Source organism: Chelmon rostratus, chromosome 2 (genome assembly GCF_017976325.1).
Source record: "Chelmon rostratus isolate fCheRos1 chromosome 2, fCheRos1.pri, whole genome shotgun sequence".
In the NCBI taxonomy this organism is placed as follows: domain Eukaryota; kingdom Metazoa; phylum Chordata; class Actinopteri; order Chaetodontiformes; family Chaetodontidae; genus Chelmon; species Chelmon rostratus.
In genome coordinates, this window is record NC_055659.1 from 31,606,639 (window position 1) to 31,623,245 (window position 16,607).

General features: G+C 41.2%; 1 protein-coding gene across 1 annotated transcript in view; it reads right to left on the reverse strand.

Moving 5' to 3' along the window:
* The window catches only part of LOC121618708 (dihydropyridine-sensitive L-type skeletal muscle calcium channel subunit alpha-1-like), a 168,948-nt gene that overhangs the window by 145,798 nt on the left and 6,543 nt on the right, over positions 1 to 16,607 (reverse strand). The window contains exons 3-10 of the mRNA XM_041954272.1: positions 13,979 to 14,118; positions 8,384 to 8,526; positions 7,620 to 7,772; positions 5,581 to 5,786; positions 4,722 to 4,825; positions 4,431 to 4,576; positions 1,883 to 1,964; positions 396 to 556 (exon numbers count right to left, since the gene is read on the reverse strand). Coding sequence (XP_041810206.1) covers positions 396 to 556; positions 1,883 to 1,964; positions 4,431 to 4,576; positions 4,722 to 4,825; positions 5,581 to 5,786; positions 7,620 to 7,772; positions 8,384 to 8,526; positions 13,979 to 14,118 — 1,135 coding nt within the window. The remainder of the gene's footprint in view (positions 1 to 395; positions 557 to 1,882; positions 1,965 to 4,430; positions 4,577 to 4,721; positions 4,826 to 5,580; positions 5,787 to 7,619; positions 7,773 to 8,383; positions 8,527 to 13,978; positions 14,119 to 16,607) is intronic.

Below are 16,607 nucleotides of genomic sequence, written 5' to 3' on the forward strand. Positions count from 1 at the left end.
ATTTTGACTCCATTCATGACATTTCCCTTGATTTCACATAAATTCCTGTGAATTCCCATGGATAGTTTTCAACTCACTTATTATCTGAATTGCAATCCTCAAATGCAATCCTAGTGAGCATTCAACAATTTCATACAGAAGATGAGTGTATACGTGCATCTACCTCTAGTCCAGGCATGAGTTTGGAATGACTGAATGTAAAGGAATTTTCATTCTTTGGCCTCAAAAGTAATATAACAAACTCTCTGTCTCCTCAGGAAGATGACACAGACAACTCCAGTATTAGGCTGTGTTTTGTTTACTCTCACTAAAAGGAAGCTGAATAATGAAAACTTTCATGTGTTAAACACAGGATGAAATGCATGTAAGGCATTTAAGGTGTGTGATACTCTGACCTTGCCAGTTTGTGAGTCTCTGAGATTGCTTGTGGTGTTCCGTTGCGATGGCCAGCGTATTGAGAAAGACGAGCACGATCACCCACCAGTAGAACAGTCTGGACTTCACATACACTCTGCATTTACGACGTAACAAACGATTCCACTTACGAGCCAGCTTACTGCACAAAAGGGAAAGAAAGATAAGTTGAATTGAGAGAAATGTTGAATCTTCATAATGGCCCTAAAGTACGATATCAAACCATTTCAATGACTTTGGTGACCTCCATTATTCTACTCCCTCTTTTTTCACCATTTCCACCCTAAGATTCTAGTGTTACTGCAGAGGGCCCTTATCTGAAGCAGGCTTATGTTAGACAAAGGCATTTATTTATAGTTCTTTTTGTATATTTGGCCTATTTTTAGTCTGAAGTCTCCTTTGTTTTCTTTTTATCCTGTAAATTCTTTTATGTGACATTATGCTGTCAATTCAAAGTTAATACTAACTGTCTGTTTCAAATTAATATTATTAACGCTCTAGTTTTCAGTGGACATAATCCCTTTCTTTCTTAACAATGCTTTTATTATAAAACATTTACAGGAACATGTTATGGTTAATTCAGTGACTTGGTTTCATTACAGTACAGTAACACATGTAGTTGTTGCCATATTGTGGCACTTGTACGTCACAACAAATTACAGTTTGCCTGAGACATAACGGTAATGTCCGATGTTGGACACTTATCACTTAACACTTATGATCCACAACAACAAAATGTTGGAAGTACCATGAATACGTTGTTGAATTTATTGAATTAAAGCAATGGAAATCTACAGTATGTTTTGTTGGCATGCACAGTATTATAAAATGGGCGCTGGGAGTTTATCCACCCATTTTTTTTCCTGCATTGGTGACTGGCCTTTCTATGTATTTTTGTTTTTTTTTTTGACACCCAACTTTTATTTGAGGAAATATGGTATATTCCTATTCCTTCCCCTGATAACTTTAAATAACTATTTTTCCTGATATTGATAATTGTTGTCACCTGAGGAAAGGAGGACAGGAAGGGCCACAAATATCACATCCTCACAGGAAGGAGGTTCGTGCAGAAATTAAAATGCAAACTGACATTTAAGAGAGCTTTCACTACAGTCTGTCATGTCTCATATCTGAGAGGAAAATACTCATGATTAAACCTTTCTGCATATTTTCAGAATTCTATCCTTAACTTCATTGGAATTACACTGAAATCTGCCACCAGCATTTACTGAGTAAAGCTCAATTGCTAAAATCTGTTGTTCATGAAAATATTTGACTCACTCAAAAAATGACTGATGGAATGAAAAATTCTGAGATCAATGAAAAAAATTACATTTTGTCAGTGACATGCTCCAGCCTTAATGAAACTATCTGAATATTATCAAATTCTTGAAAATATTTTTTTTGCTAAACGTTAATGTTGCAAAAAGTACCAAAGGACTGTAAAGAAGACAAGCACACTACTAACTAGTAATAGATGATTAGCTGCATTATGTCCATTTTGCTGGCACTTTCGGTCTCTGATCCTCCATTTTCCGTGGTGAGCAGGCCTGATGAGAAATCAGGAGCAGAGCAGATCTTGATGAGCTTTAGATCAGTGAACTGGATTTTTATCTATATCTGTAGTATGCAGAGTGGTGCTTTTGTTAGGTCTGCAAACTCGAGTGGGTTGACAGTCTCCAAACGTGTGATTTTTTTTAGCAAAAATAGCAAACACATACATTAAATTACTGAAATCAATTAAATAAAATGAAATCAAAACATATTTGTGGTTTTGGACGAACGAATAAAACTGACAAAAGTGAGAGGCGGCGGGCTGGTGTGGGCTTGCTTATCCCCACTTTAGCTGCCATGTGTTGGAGTTTTCCCCGGTGAATGAGAGGGTCACTGCCCTATGCCTTCGGGTTGGGGACAGGTGCCTCACTGTTGTTTCGGCATACGGGCCAAACAGCAGGCAGAGCACCCGTCCTTCTTGGAGTCCGTGGGAGGGGATTCCATCGTTCTACTGGGGGACTTCAACGCTCATGTGGGTAGCGACAGTGTTACCTGGAGGGGCATGATTGGGAGAAACAGCCTTCCTGATCAGAACCAGAATGGTGTTCTGTTGTGGGACTTCATCCATAACAAACACCATGTTCAAGCATAAGGGTGTCCATCAGTGCAAGTGGCCTCAGGACACCCTAGGCCGGAGGTCAATGATCAACTTTGAGGTTGTGTCATCTGACCTTCGGCTGTATGTCTTGGATACTTGGGTGAAGGGAGGGGCTGAGCTGTCAACTGATCACCACCTGGTGGTGAGTTGGCTCCGCTGTCAGAGGAGAAAGCTGGAGAGACTTGGCAGGCCCAAACGTGTAGTGAGGGTGTGTTGAGAATGTCCTGCAGAACCCTCAGTCAGAGGGGTTTTCAACTCACACTCCAGGAGAGCTTTGACCAGATTCCGCGGGAGGTTGGAGACATTAATTCCGAATGGACCATGTTCTCCACCTCCATTGTTGAAGCAGCTGGTCGGAGCTGTGGCAGTAAGGTCTCTGCTGCCTGTCGTGGCGGCAATCTCTGAATCCAATGGTGGACACCGGAAGTAAGGGATGCTGTCAAGCTGAAGAAGGAGTCCTATCGAGCTTGGTTGGTTCATGGGACTCCTGAGGCAGCTGACGGGTACCGACAGGCCAAGCATGCTGCGGCCCAGGTGGTTGTGGAAGCAAAAACTCTTACCGGTCGGTCTCAAAGAGATTCTGGCAAACCGTTGATGCCTCAGAAGGGGGAAGCACTGCCCTGCCAATACTGTTTACAGTGGAGGTGGGGAGTTGTTGACTTTGACTGGGGATATTGTGACGCCTTCCGTAGAGGAAGCAGGGGCTGGGGACCCAGAGGTTGGCTCATCAATCACTCAGGCTGAAGTCATCGAGGTAATTCGGAACCTCCTCGGTGGCAACGCACCAGGGGTGGATGAGATCCGCTCTAAATACCTTGAGTCTCTGGATGTTGTAGGGCTGTCTTGGCTGACAAGTCTCTGCAACATCGCGTGGCATTTGGGGACATTGCCCCTGGACTGGCAGACCAGGGTGTTGGTCCCTCTATTTAAGTAGGGGGGGGCGAAGGGTGTGCTCCAACTATAGGGGATCACACTCCTCAGCCTCCCTGGTACAGTCTATTCCAGGTTACTGGAGAGGAGAATCCGGCCAATAGTCAAACCTCGGATTCAGGAGGAACAAGTTTTCGTCCTGGTCGTGGAACTCTGGACCAGCTCTACACCCTCTGCAGGGTGCTCGAGGGGTCGTGGGAGTTTGCCCAACCAGTCCACATGTGTTTTGTGGACTTGGAGAAGGCATTCGACAGTGTCCCTCGTGGCATTCTGTGGGAGGTGCTTCAGGAGTATGGAGTCTGGGGCTCTCTACTCGGACACGTTGGAGGGACTATGTCACTCGGGTGGCCTGAGAATGCCTCGAATTCCCCCCGGAAGAGCTGGAGGAAGTGTCTGGGGAAAGGGAAGTCTGGGCATCCCTGTGTAGACTGCTGCCCCTGCGACCCGGTTCCGGATAAGCGGGAGAAGTTGGATGGATGGATATTTTTTTGGGCATTTGTGATTGAATGCCCTAAAAATTACAATGACCTGGATGAATGAGAATATTTACAGGCATGGATGGATATCTGCATTCGCAACTATTAAAAGGTTTCATGGCACACAAATATATGAAAAAACATCTATGAAAAATATATTTGAACATTTCTGGTAGGAGTGGGTTGCGGTCATCCTTTCCCTGTTGTTTACCATCTGAGACTCTGAATTGAAGTTCTTGGTTTTAGGCCTTTCAAGCTGATATTTGGCCATAAGGTCAAGGCCCACTGGCAGGTGTTCATGCACAACAAAAAATTATGTTGACATTTATAGCAACTGGATCTATGAATATCTTGAATCCTTAAGTAAAAATGTATTCATTGCTGACAGCTGCAAAAACAACACAAAACTGGTATTATCCATATATTCTGTTCAACTGGTATTCTGTCTTGTGTCTTACCCTGTCCCTCCTGGTCATTGTCTATGACTTCAGCCTGAGTGATCCACTCCATATAGCCCTTGACATCCTCATCCAGCTGCTGGGTTTCCCTCAGCTTCTGAAACTCCCCACGGGACTTGGCTTTCTCTCGCTCTTTTGTGAACTCACTAGCAGAAAGAACAAACTAAGAAGTAATGTGAAGAGCAAACACTGGCTGGCAAAAATGGACAGAGCAAAGAGTGTATCATGACTATGCAAAAATAAATAAATAAATAAATGAAACAGTAGTAGTCTGGTTTTGACTATTCCTACCCACTGAGCACACCCAGAACCAGGTTGAGCACAAAGAAGGAGCCAACCAGGATGAGTGTGGTGAAATAGATCCATGGCCATTCCATTCCTATGGCATCATTTACCTGTCAGACAAAACACAGAGTAGATCTGGGCCATGTTTTGCCAAGCGTACCATGCAGGTAGCCAATTACTGTCAAATAAAGTCTCAAACTGCAAAAGCTCATGACATGCTAAGCTCTGCAGGCATGCCTTTATGATCATCCGAGTTATCTTGGTTTAGGCTTGGAAATTAAAATTTTTAATCAATGAATAAACAGAAAGCCGCAGCACATGGAGAAAGACGTGGTAATTTATCAGGCAGCAAGTGTAGAATCAAGTGTTTTTGGAGCTTGACCCATGGTGGGGACTAAAAGTCAGAATATATATCTGCCTCTACTGAATCAATTTGAGAATTTTTTTTCAATCTGATTCTAACCTTATGGACATGCAAGACCAAATTGCTTTAATTTTCTTTGCCTGTCTAAATTGACTGCATGTTCTAACTTGCTGAAGTGCTGAATTCTGTTGACACATTTATTTCACATTTATCAGCTTTACTGAAGTGGATTAAGTGTTAAGTCACTTTTAAGACCCAGCACACCCACACTGGCAACCTCTGCTCATGTTGATGTAATTCCTTGCACTGCTCCGCTATGGAAGGAATTATGTGAGGTCACTAAACTGCATGTCTTAATGATCATGATAAAAGTACAAAGGCAAAGATGTCTAATTAGGTACGATAAATGAAAACACTTGTGTGGGTGGATCAAGGGTGTTTATGAAACAAATCAAACAACCAACTATACCAGATTGCTTTTACACTAGATTAATACTGTACCCAGTAGAGGACATCAGTCCACCCTTGTGTGGTGATACACTGGTAGACAGTTAGCATGGAAAACCCAAGGTTGTCAAAGTGGGTGATTCCATGGTTTGGGCCTGGCCAGCCAGCTCGACACTCTGTGCCATTGATGGTACAACGGCGACCATTTCCTGCTTGGGCACATGGAGCTGGCTTCTCATTCTCCACTGTAGCAATGATGTCTGAAAGGGTAATGGTGATGGTTAGGTGGATCTCTATGCGTGTTTGTGCATATGTACTATATCTGGATGAATGCAAAGCTAGTGTATGATAATAGTCCCACAAATATTGTACACATGGCAGATGCACTTTTTCAGCATTAGACAGTACCGAGTAAAAATCCCCTACAAGTGCTCTAAATTTCTGAAATTAAAATGCATAAACTTGTGATGGAGCTGAATGGGATCACCCCTCTATGTGTAAGGGAATTTTCACAGCCAAGAGAAAACATTTATATTTTGTTTCCTTATAGTTCTCGTCCAGTTAGAGTTAGGAGTAAATATAAAGTTAAGCAGACAGCCAGGTAGCTCATTGATTGGACAGTTTTGGCAATTGTGATCTTACATCATCAGTCCATTATCAGGACCCACGTGGGAACATCAAATTCCTGTGCCTGACAAAAGTTTATGCAGCACTTCAGTGCCTCCAATGTGTACAGAGTATTTATAAAAGAGCTCATGAAGAAATAACTGATTTTAAGCATCATTAGTTACAGGACAAAAAAGAGGCATCTTATACAGTAATGATATCAGGCTGATCACTGTGGGACCGCTGTCACAGACATGAACTGACAAAATTCATGGACTAGGATACAAGCAGCGCAGTTGTAGCAATTTTTGACCTATTAATCTGGGAGAATACCTGCACTGACATGTTATGATGGTTACCAAATGATTTGCATGAATATATGGATTGCTTGTACAGATCAATCATAAGATCGCATCTTGAACAGATTGCATGATCAGCATATGGTTTTATTATTAGTTTAAGCTTTTGAAATTGTGCTAAAATAACATATCTCCTATTGTAAAATCCTGTGGTTGGCTTATTTGCACCAGTGGTACAGTTTGTCTGTGGTGTGAAAGTGTTGATTGACAGCTTTCACACCAGCTCAAATGAATCACACTAATCAGGCAAATGCACCAGGTTCTGCCTTTTCCCTCTCAGCCCTGCCCTACTGCCAGTTTCATCTTGGATCTTTAATATTCTATAAAATACATACACTATATATACTCAATTTTACACTATATTATAACCTATATACTCTACAGAGTAGTGTCACCTTCGGTGTGATCAAAGTGGCAAGCAGCAACGTGTAGTTGCAGAAGACCGCGAGGATCATAGAGACAAAGTGCTGTCTGTAGTATTCCTATAATATTCCTATTATATTCAGATGATCATTCAGTAGCATATGTAATGATGAAAATACACCTCCTTACCAAGTAACAAGACAACACATACATTTTTATAGTAAGGTTGCTTGTTTGGTTGGGGTCTGTGCCAAAAAAAAATGTAATCAGCGAGATGCTACATGCTGAGTAAAAAGCTTCTGCATCTCCTCATGGCTAGACAGATTCACTTGTGTGTGGCACCTTGGCATGGTGATTTCCTATAGTTTGTTTTTCAACTCTAGTTGCTAGATCATCAGCAAAGATTGAATAATTTTAGACGAAGTAAAGAATAAGATACTGAAATGAGTATCTTATAATCAAACCTATTATGTCAGTGCAGTTTTTTGAAGCAACTTCTCTACAGCTTAACAAAATGGCCCTAAAATGTCTAAATCTGTTCTTCAAAAAAAAAATAATAATAACACGTCAATGTTGTCAGTACTTGTGGTCGAGTAAAAGCCTACAACTGCTATCATATGTAAGTTTTCCATGTAAGTGATGGGGGACAAACAACAATTACGACAAATATGTCTTGCCAATGCATGAGCCACAGTCCACCAATCAGATTGGTGCATCCCTAACATTCCTGCCATATTAATAATGCAGTTGGGCTTCATACTGTACTTGTGCCTCTGTAGTAACAGGTCTTTTGCATTTTGCACTTGAAGAGCTCCAATCCCATAATGGAGTAAATGGTGACCATGAAAAGGACCAGTAGGGTGATATGAAAAAGAGGCAGCATGGACTTCAGGATGGAGTTCATCACCACTTGCAGGCCTGAGGGGGAAAACAGGATGCATATCGGAATAAACCAAATCAGTATTGCTAATAAAATCTAAATGTGTTTTCTCTTCAAGGAAGCATTCATTCCTCAAGTAGTAGAACACACACAAACTCTGTTTAGTAACCTAAATGTTGCTAAAAATAATATAACAAAGACAATAAATGACTTAACTTTATTGATTATATCATGATGAAATCCAATAATATACAGTATATACAATCAAGTATTATATATTATCAGGAAGCTTCCTTGCTACTCCCTTTTCATGTGTTCCCTGTATTTCCCCTAACCCACTGTGTCATGTCAGTCCCTCTCTGTGTCTATCCTTTTGTGTGCGTGTCTGGACTGGCCGTTTCCCTGCAATCTTGGTTCATCCACATCTGCTCCCAGCACCAATTGGCCACCACATCTGCTGAAAATATCCACAATACTCTACCACAGGATGAAAACCCAGATCTCCTCACCAGTCTTTGCCAGATTGTTATTACTCCCCAGCAACAAGTCTCGGCCGCTTTCTCATGTGGAGTTCAGCCATCTATCTCACACCTTAACATATACAATTTAACTTTCCAGCAGTAGTAGTAACAATAGACCTGTTACTTACTTGGAACTCCAGAGACCAGTCTAAGTGGCCGGAGGACTCTGAATGCCCGCAGAGCTTTCATGTCAAAGCCACCACCTTTTTCTCCTACTGGAGCCTCCACTCCACTGATGTGGTTAATGGCATCCACAGCCACAGTGAACAGGCTGAAGATATAAAAAACAGAACATATGATATTTTCTTGGGTATTGAGAGATCAGATGGTTGCCAAAATTCGACAGTGCTAGAATACACTATAAGTGTCATGTCCTGTCTTGTCTGATGTGTCTGTTCACAGCGTCAGGTCTTGTCATGCACTTCCTGTCTTATTGTGTAACCCTAACTCTCCTCTCGTTCCAAACCCTTGACTTCCTGATGTGTTTCCCGCCTGTCTGATTGTCTGCCCCACCCTGATTGTCTCCACCTGTTCATTGTTACCTCATGCATATATAGCCCGTGTCTCCCTTTGTCCTGTGCCAGATTGTCTCGTACAACATGTGCTCTCTGTACCCAGACCTGTTACCAGTCCTAGTATTCGTGCCTCTGTCTTTTGTATTTTGATAACCTTAGCGTCCTTAGTTGTATTTTTGAATCCTTAGCGTCTTTTGTTGTATTTTTGGAAAAACTCTGCGCCTTTTGTTTTTGACTGTCAAGATTCTCCTTTGTTAAATAAATCAGCTTTTTTTTTGGAGGTGATTTTGTGTTCTGCTTTTGAGTCCTGACTCCTCCGAGTCCTATGGGCCTTTCAATAAGGAAATTTAAAGAAATATTTCCTGATGCTCATTGACCAGCACCACAATACTGCTTCTCCCTTGGTAAAATTCAGTTCCCTCAGTTGCATCCATGTTTTCTTCACTTGCATAACTTCCAAGAATCTTTGTCCTATATGTATAGATGTAGAGAGCTATCATGGAAACATGAAATGACATGTTCTTGCTTCTCATGAGTCAAGTTACTTCAAATGAAGTGGTGTGTCAGTCTGGTAAAAGACTTGCATAAAGGCTGGTCACATGTTTCCTTGCTCATGGACAAAGGCACAATCAAATAAGGAAATTGGGAGGTGGTGGAGGTGATGAGGACAGTGATGTGGAATCTGGCATACTCTCAGAAGTGGGCTCACAAACAGAGTTACTTTAGTGAGTATTAAGAAGTTCCTGCAGGAGACTAAGGGGGCCAGAAATTTGAAGGTGGGGCTCTTCATCAATTGATCTTCATTGATTGAATGAAGACTTTACTTACTCATTGATTGAATGAAGACTTTTCTTACTCATTGAGTGAAGACTTTTCTGAGAAGTCCTGGTGTTTGGGGAACAGAGCTTTCACTAACCAGGAGATGTATCATCTAAAAACACTAGCCTGGAAGGTCAAAAAGCAGTTTGCCTTCAAGCTTTGTTAGCCAAAAAGGTTTGAGACACACAGTGCTGCTAATAATGAGGCTGTCTGGAGAACAGAATGGACTGGTGAAAGCTTTTTAATTCATAAAATCAGTTACAGCTGTGGGGCTAGAATTCTTTTCTCTGGGAGTTTTGTTTTTCAGTCAGTAAAAATGGAAGAAGGCTGTCTGTTAAAAGTGAGAGCAGTGTTTGAGAATGTAAAAATGGTGTTTGTTAACATTTGGTGCATGTTAATAGTTAGGCTCCAGTTGTAGGAGTGGAGGGAGTTGGAGGGCATATGAGGTTAGGTACATCATCCACAGCCCCAAGAGGGTGCCAACTCAAGCAACAGAAATTATTACATACCAAGACCCCCAGAGTCTCCTGAGAGAGGTTGAAGAGGAGAGACTCAACAGGACTGACACAATGGTAATGGGCAGGAAAGCTGATCAGTTCCAGAGTAGATGTGGAAACCCACAATGACAGCTACAGAGACAAGGTACTGGATGCCAACTCAAGCACTGTCAGCACAAAGACACCCAGAAAAAGACCTCAACATCAATGAACCATCTTGGAAGGAGGTCCAAGAGGTGGTGAAGAGGGCCAGAACAAGATCTGCTCCTGGCCCGAGTGGTATACCCTACAAAGTATAGAAGAAGTGCCTGATGCTCCTTCGGAGGCTGTGAAAGCTGTTCCGGATGATTTGGAGAAAGGGCACCATTCTATGCTGGAAGAAGGCATGTGCCAAGGGAAGAGAACTCCTCAACTATTGACCACCTCAGATCAATCCCACTACTAAGTGCAGAAGGGAAAATTTTCTTTTCTGTACTAGCCAAGAAGATGACGTGTTAGAGAATGGATACATCAACACCGCAATCCCTGGAACACACGGGTGTCCTCAGTCAGGTGATCCATAAGGCCAAAACCAGCAAAGGCAACTTGACTGTTGTCTGGCTGGATTTGGCCAGTGCTTATGGATCAATCCCTTGTGCCCTCATCCATGCAGTACTGGACCACTACCACATCTCTCAGCACATTAAGGGAATGATCACCGGCGATTTTGGCTGAATCCAGCGACAATTCAAGGCAGCCCATTTCACAACTCAGTGGCAAAGTCTAGAAAAGGGTTTCGTAACTGGCAGTACAATCTCCCCCATCCTCTTCGTCATGGCAATGAACCTCCTAATAACAGCTGCAGAAAAAGAAGCTTGGGGTCCAAAAATGTGGGCAGACATCCAACAACCCCCAATAAGAGGCTACATGGACGACCTTACTGTGACGACCACAACCCATGTGGAAACAAGGTGGGTGTTAGCGGTTCTGGGCAACATGGACCAGTATGAAGTTTAAGCCAAAAAATGATGACATCAACTCCTCCTGGCCAAGGCTACATTCACTCAAGGTGAATGTAGGAGAAGCATCTTCAGATGTGTGTGATCTGGACATATGTGAAAGGCAACCTGCTGTCTATGGCCAGTCTTGATCATTTTCATTGTTTAAAACATAATTTAATATATTTTAAAATACTTTTATTAGTCCTGTTGTTTTTTCCTGATCACTCAGATCTTATAAAAATAGCATCTGATTTTATAAAATGTGTAAAACCCAGTAGTGCTAATTGGCATTTTAACACAGCTTTGCTGGTAAGTATAAAATCTGATTTTGTGTCTTTACAAACGTGATGGGATTTTGAAAAGGCCCAAATTAGACAGTTGCATCAACAGTACACTGGGAATGTCACAAAAACCTTCATGAGTTCAGTGAAATCACTGGAGTCTGAAGTGGAAGAATTCAAGGTCTTAGCCGAGGCTACAGGAGACAGACACTGTATATAAGACACTTGAAGTAAAAAAGTCTGCTTTAAACAAGTTTTCCTTAAAAACTGGGAAAATATGCTTGAAAATTCCAAAGGTCACTTGGCAAGGTGGAGGTGGATTTTCACCGAAATGTCCTATAAAGGTAGACTCCTCATCACTAATAATTTTGTATTGTTCACTTTATGGAATCACCTGTCATGTGTTCACCCCCCACCAGACCTGCTGTCAAAGATCAAAACTTGTGGCTTGTGGACTTCTTCTGGGACAGACTTCACTGGGTGTCTGAGAGTGTGCTGTATCTGCCAAGGTACGAAGGGGGACAGGGTCTTATCCACCTGGGCAGCAGAAGGGCCACCTTTTGTTTCCAGTTCCTACAAAGGTTTCTATGTGATCCTGCTCATTTAGTGTGGAGGTTGCTGGCTTGCACCATCTTGAGTCAGCTAGGAGGACTGGGACTGGACAGATCTTTACTGATGTTAAGTTGTTTCAAGTCCATCAGATATAGACTATCCAAGATCTACTGTGGACTGTTTAAGGTTTCTAACTATTGAAAAAAGAGAAGAGGGAATGTGAGGGATTTATTCTTTGCCGACTCTTTGATGATCCTTTGTACCACAGTTGTTAAATTGTTAGGTGAGGGTCACTAAAGGCCAACTGACAGATAACACCTATAACAACAATAGGGCTATTTGATCAACACTGAACAATGGTTGATTGAGGAAGTCTTCCAGGAACTGGTCAATCGCGTCATTTGCATTTTATGAGTCAAGCAACTTGCCTTCCTTTGATCTATCAATATATAAGGTGAATGCTATGAAAGAGAACGCTGTGGACTAGTCTTCTCTCCATGCTGCATGAAGTAAAGAGATCTGATTCATCACACCGTGTTTGTAATTCTTCAGAGAATTAGCACTCTCAAATCTAGGCCTAACATGATGACTGGTGTGGTCTAGCTCGCAGGTGCAAACATGGACAATGCTGAGTTTTCTTTATCATCTATATACAGGAAGTCAGTGTGCAACATGTTTGTTTAAGTTTTGCACAGGGACAAATTAAATGGTTAAACTGACACTCCATGGAGAGTTCACTTAGGTCTGAGTGACCATGTAGGACCTGCATGGAGAGTTCTATATGATCAACCAGGAAGGATGTGGAAAGATTTTGTAGTGTGTGGTGTTTTAAAGATGTGCTTTGCTGTGTTGTGGATGAGTAGCTGATTTTGGGGGTGTACTGAGATTATTGGGATTCTGTAAATCCTGTTTTTTGCTGAGTGTGTTAGTTTTTATGATGTTCATTGTTGTTGTATAGCATTTTGAATTTGTTAATAAAGTGTAAATAAAAATTCAAAATTATCTCTTTTTCTCTCCCCTCTCCTTTTCTCTCTTTCTCTCTGTCTCTCTCTGTAACCCAACCAGTCGAGGCAGATGGCCGCCTACCCAGAGCCTGGTTCTGCTCGAGGTTTCTGCCTGTTAAAAGAAAGTTTTTCCTCCAGGTGCTTGGTCATGAGGGAATTGTTGGGTCTCTGTAGATAAATCGTAAGGTCTTTACCAGCTCGAACCTTAGCTGTGCCAAACTACAGCTAAACTAGCTAACCACCGGCTCAGAGGGGAGTAGCACCAGCATATTATAATGGTTTGTTATTGCGTATTCGTAGCCGACCGCCGCAGAGTCAGCCGTGTTGTGGCTGGCTGTTCGCAGCACGCGCCGTTCGGTAATGACATCATCCACGTCAGAGGTAGCTGTCTAGAGACGCCGGATGTTGATAACATGCCACCACGGGCTTAGAGGGGAGTAGCACCAGCATATCATAACAAAATATTGGAATATGAACGAGTTTCGCCGCAGATTATGCGTTATATAGAGGCTGCGCATGGATGCCCCGAGTACTCGCATTATATGGATATACGCGCCGCTCCTCTGGGGCTAATTTCTTCAAAATGACTCCACATGCCACCAAAGTTGTCTGGGTGAGTAAATGGTCCAGGTTGGAAAAAACGAAAGTTATTCTTTAACATAAGACTGTGTTGATGTTGTTTCACAAATTATGCTCATATCCATACAGTTTGTGCAACATTAGATATTTCCTTTTACATTTTCTGCAATATTATATATCATTTGTTGTTTTGTATATTTTATTTTCTGTGCAATAGTAGTAACACTATTCATTGTTTTTAATCTGAAGGCAATACATATTTTATTTTTCTATTATATAGTCAAGTTCCATTTAGCTTGTATAATATGTACATATATACAGTCTACTTTTTACTTTGTATTTTGTTCTTTTTTGAATGTTCTCTACCTCGGCTCTCACTGCTACACATGCTGCTGTAATGCCCAATGTCCCTGGTTAGGGATAAATAAAGTTTTACGTTATCTTATCAAAACTGAATTACAAACTAAGTGGACTCAACGCAAACTTATCAACTTACCCAACAGATACACAAACGAAATCCAAAATGTTCCAGCAATTTCTTAAGTAAGCATCAGCATGAAAAAGAAATCCATAGGCAACAATCTTCAGGAAACACTCGACAGAGAAGATGATAAGAAAGATGTACTCCAGGCTTTCCTATAAAAACAAACAAGCAAAGAAAACAACATCGTTTTTGTTTGCATTAAAAAAACTTTTAGTTGTGTTACTTCATGCATAGTTTTTGGTTTTAATTGAACATTCTGATGTATTTCTGATAATATAAATATTCATTCTTTACATCAAAATGAGACTGTAGCAGTCAAACCATCTACCTTCTTCACATTTGTTACAACTAACTTATTCAACAAATAGACTGGTGCATTCATGTATGCATGATTGTGTATGTCACATACAAACTCAAACACTGTTGCAATGTTTTATTGCCTATTAAACTATATTAAACTGATATGCAAGTTTGATTGTGCTTGTGTCCTTGTCCTTGGATATAAACTAATCAATGTCATTAGAGTCATTAAATCAATTAATATTAACTATTAATTAATTAATCACGACAATGAAAGTTTCTCCAGCACAGTTTTTTCTTTTCAACCAAGACTCAAATCTAAAAATAATTGAAAGTTTTTGGGGGCTTAAAAAAGATAGATTGCATAGATATGACAGGAAATGAGTGCAGCACAGGTCCCTGACCAGACTCATACTGTGGATGCAACAATCAGCCTGTTAAACTGTGAGGACAGCCCAGTTATTGTTAAAAACTGAAAAAAGAAATTTTAAAAGATAAAAACTAGATAAACTGAGGATACAAAAATGATTCTTGAAGCAAAAACACACAGTATGATTTATGCTGAAAATTAGGATGGGAGTAGACATAGGATCATTGTTTTCTTTAGGTCTAACAAATGAAATGAGTGCATTTCCTTGCTTATTACTGGCAGCATTCTTCATTGCCTTTCTTAGTGCATTGCTATGTTTTTTGGCACATTACTGCGCATTACTAATACCACTTAGGTGCACAGGTGTTGTCAGGTCAAGGGATTTAATTAATTTAATTACTGCTTTAAGACTGAGTTGCTGCAGCTGCTATATCCATTATTTTCAACACAAGCATGGCAGCTGCAGCAAGGAGAGGAAGCATTGCTGCCACTCTCACAAATGTGTATTGCTCTTTGAGTTTGCATAGACTTTATGATGGTTAAACTTTTTCAGTCTGCCACTGGGGCTCTCTGTGTGACCTTGGCAACCACTGAAATGATGTGAGAGTGGGAAAGAAAAAGAATCTGATTTTACATGTATGTGAGCTCACTGAATCACTGACCTCTTCACAGGGAGGAATTGTAATAATCCAGCCTGGAAGTAACAAATGTGTGGACTAGTTTTTCTGCATCATTTTGAGACAGAAAGTGCCTGATTTTTACAATGCTACGTAGGTGGAAAAAGTCAGTCCTTGAAATGTGTTTTACGTGGGAGTTAAATGACATATCCTGATCAAAGATGACAAAATCATGATTGTTCCAGATTGGAGTAAAATTAGATGGCGCAAAAAGTAGTGTTTGTGATTTAGTGGAATTTTCAGTAGGTTGTAAGAGATGCTGCTATTGTCAATGTTAAAACAAGGGTGACATTTAATAGACTGACTGAGAAAAGGATCTTAAAATCTTTACAAACTGTTAGATCTATATCTTGCTTTTGCCCGAGGCCAATCCCTGCCGGCTTCCGGCCAGTACGAAAATAAACCCGGGAACGGGAGCCGGCCGCGGTGTTCACGGCTGAAGCCGCTTCAAGTGTCCCCGTCCGCTTCTGCTGCTCTCAGGTTTCATCCGCCGACATAATGAGGTGAGCTGCTGCTGCTGGTGAACTTATTTTATACTTATTTGATTTTGACGACGAGCTAGCTAGCTTCTTTACGCTGTTACACTATATGACGAGCGCTATATCGGCATTAATGCCGTTGCATAACGTTACTGTCTTGGTGCACGTCGGTGTAGAGAGAGTCGCCGTTAATTACTGTCCCTGTCTGTGTAGATTCAGATAAAATCACATAGAGCGACGCATAATTATAACCCTCATTTTAGCGTGCGACTTCAGTCAAGTTAAATTTAGACTTTATGCTGGTTTTCCTCAAAGAACAATGCATAAACTTAACGTTTTATTAGCCTCATTGTTCTTACAGTAACGTTATAATGTCAGAGCATGTTCTCTTGCAGTTCTTAATATCATTATTGTGCTTATGATGATGATTATTATCATTATCATCCTGGAAATAGTGACACAATGAATGTCTTTTAAATGACCAAACACAACAAATTAACCTACAGTTATTGATCACATGGTTACTATCTGAAGGCAACAGCCTGAATCTCCAGCTGTGGCCCCGGAGGGCCTCCATAGATGAACCAGGACTGTCTCACTGCTTTCAGCCACTCAGGGGACCCTTTTCACTGCGTCAACATCTAGAGCGTCAGGGTGCTCGGGAGGAAGCGGGGCCTCTTTTCAGCCGCCTGCTGTTTACTCTGGTCAGTTATCATGATGAGGTTATTTTTCTTATCCAGAAGTACAATAATCTGATGCTGTGAGAAGTTACACTCTGACAGATGTGTTATTTGTCTGTCTGTGATATTGTGTGT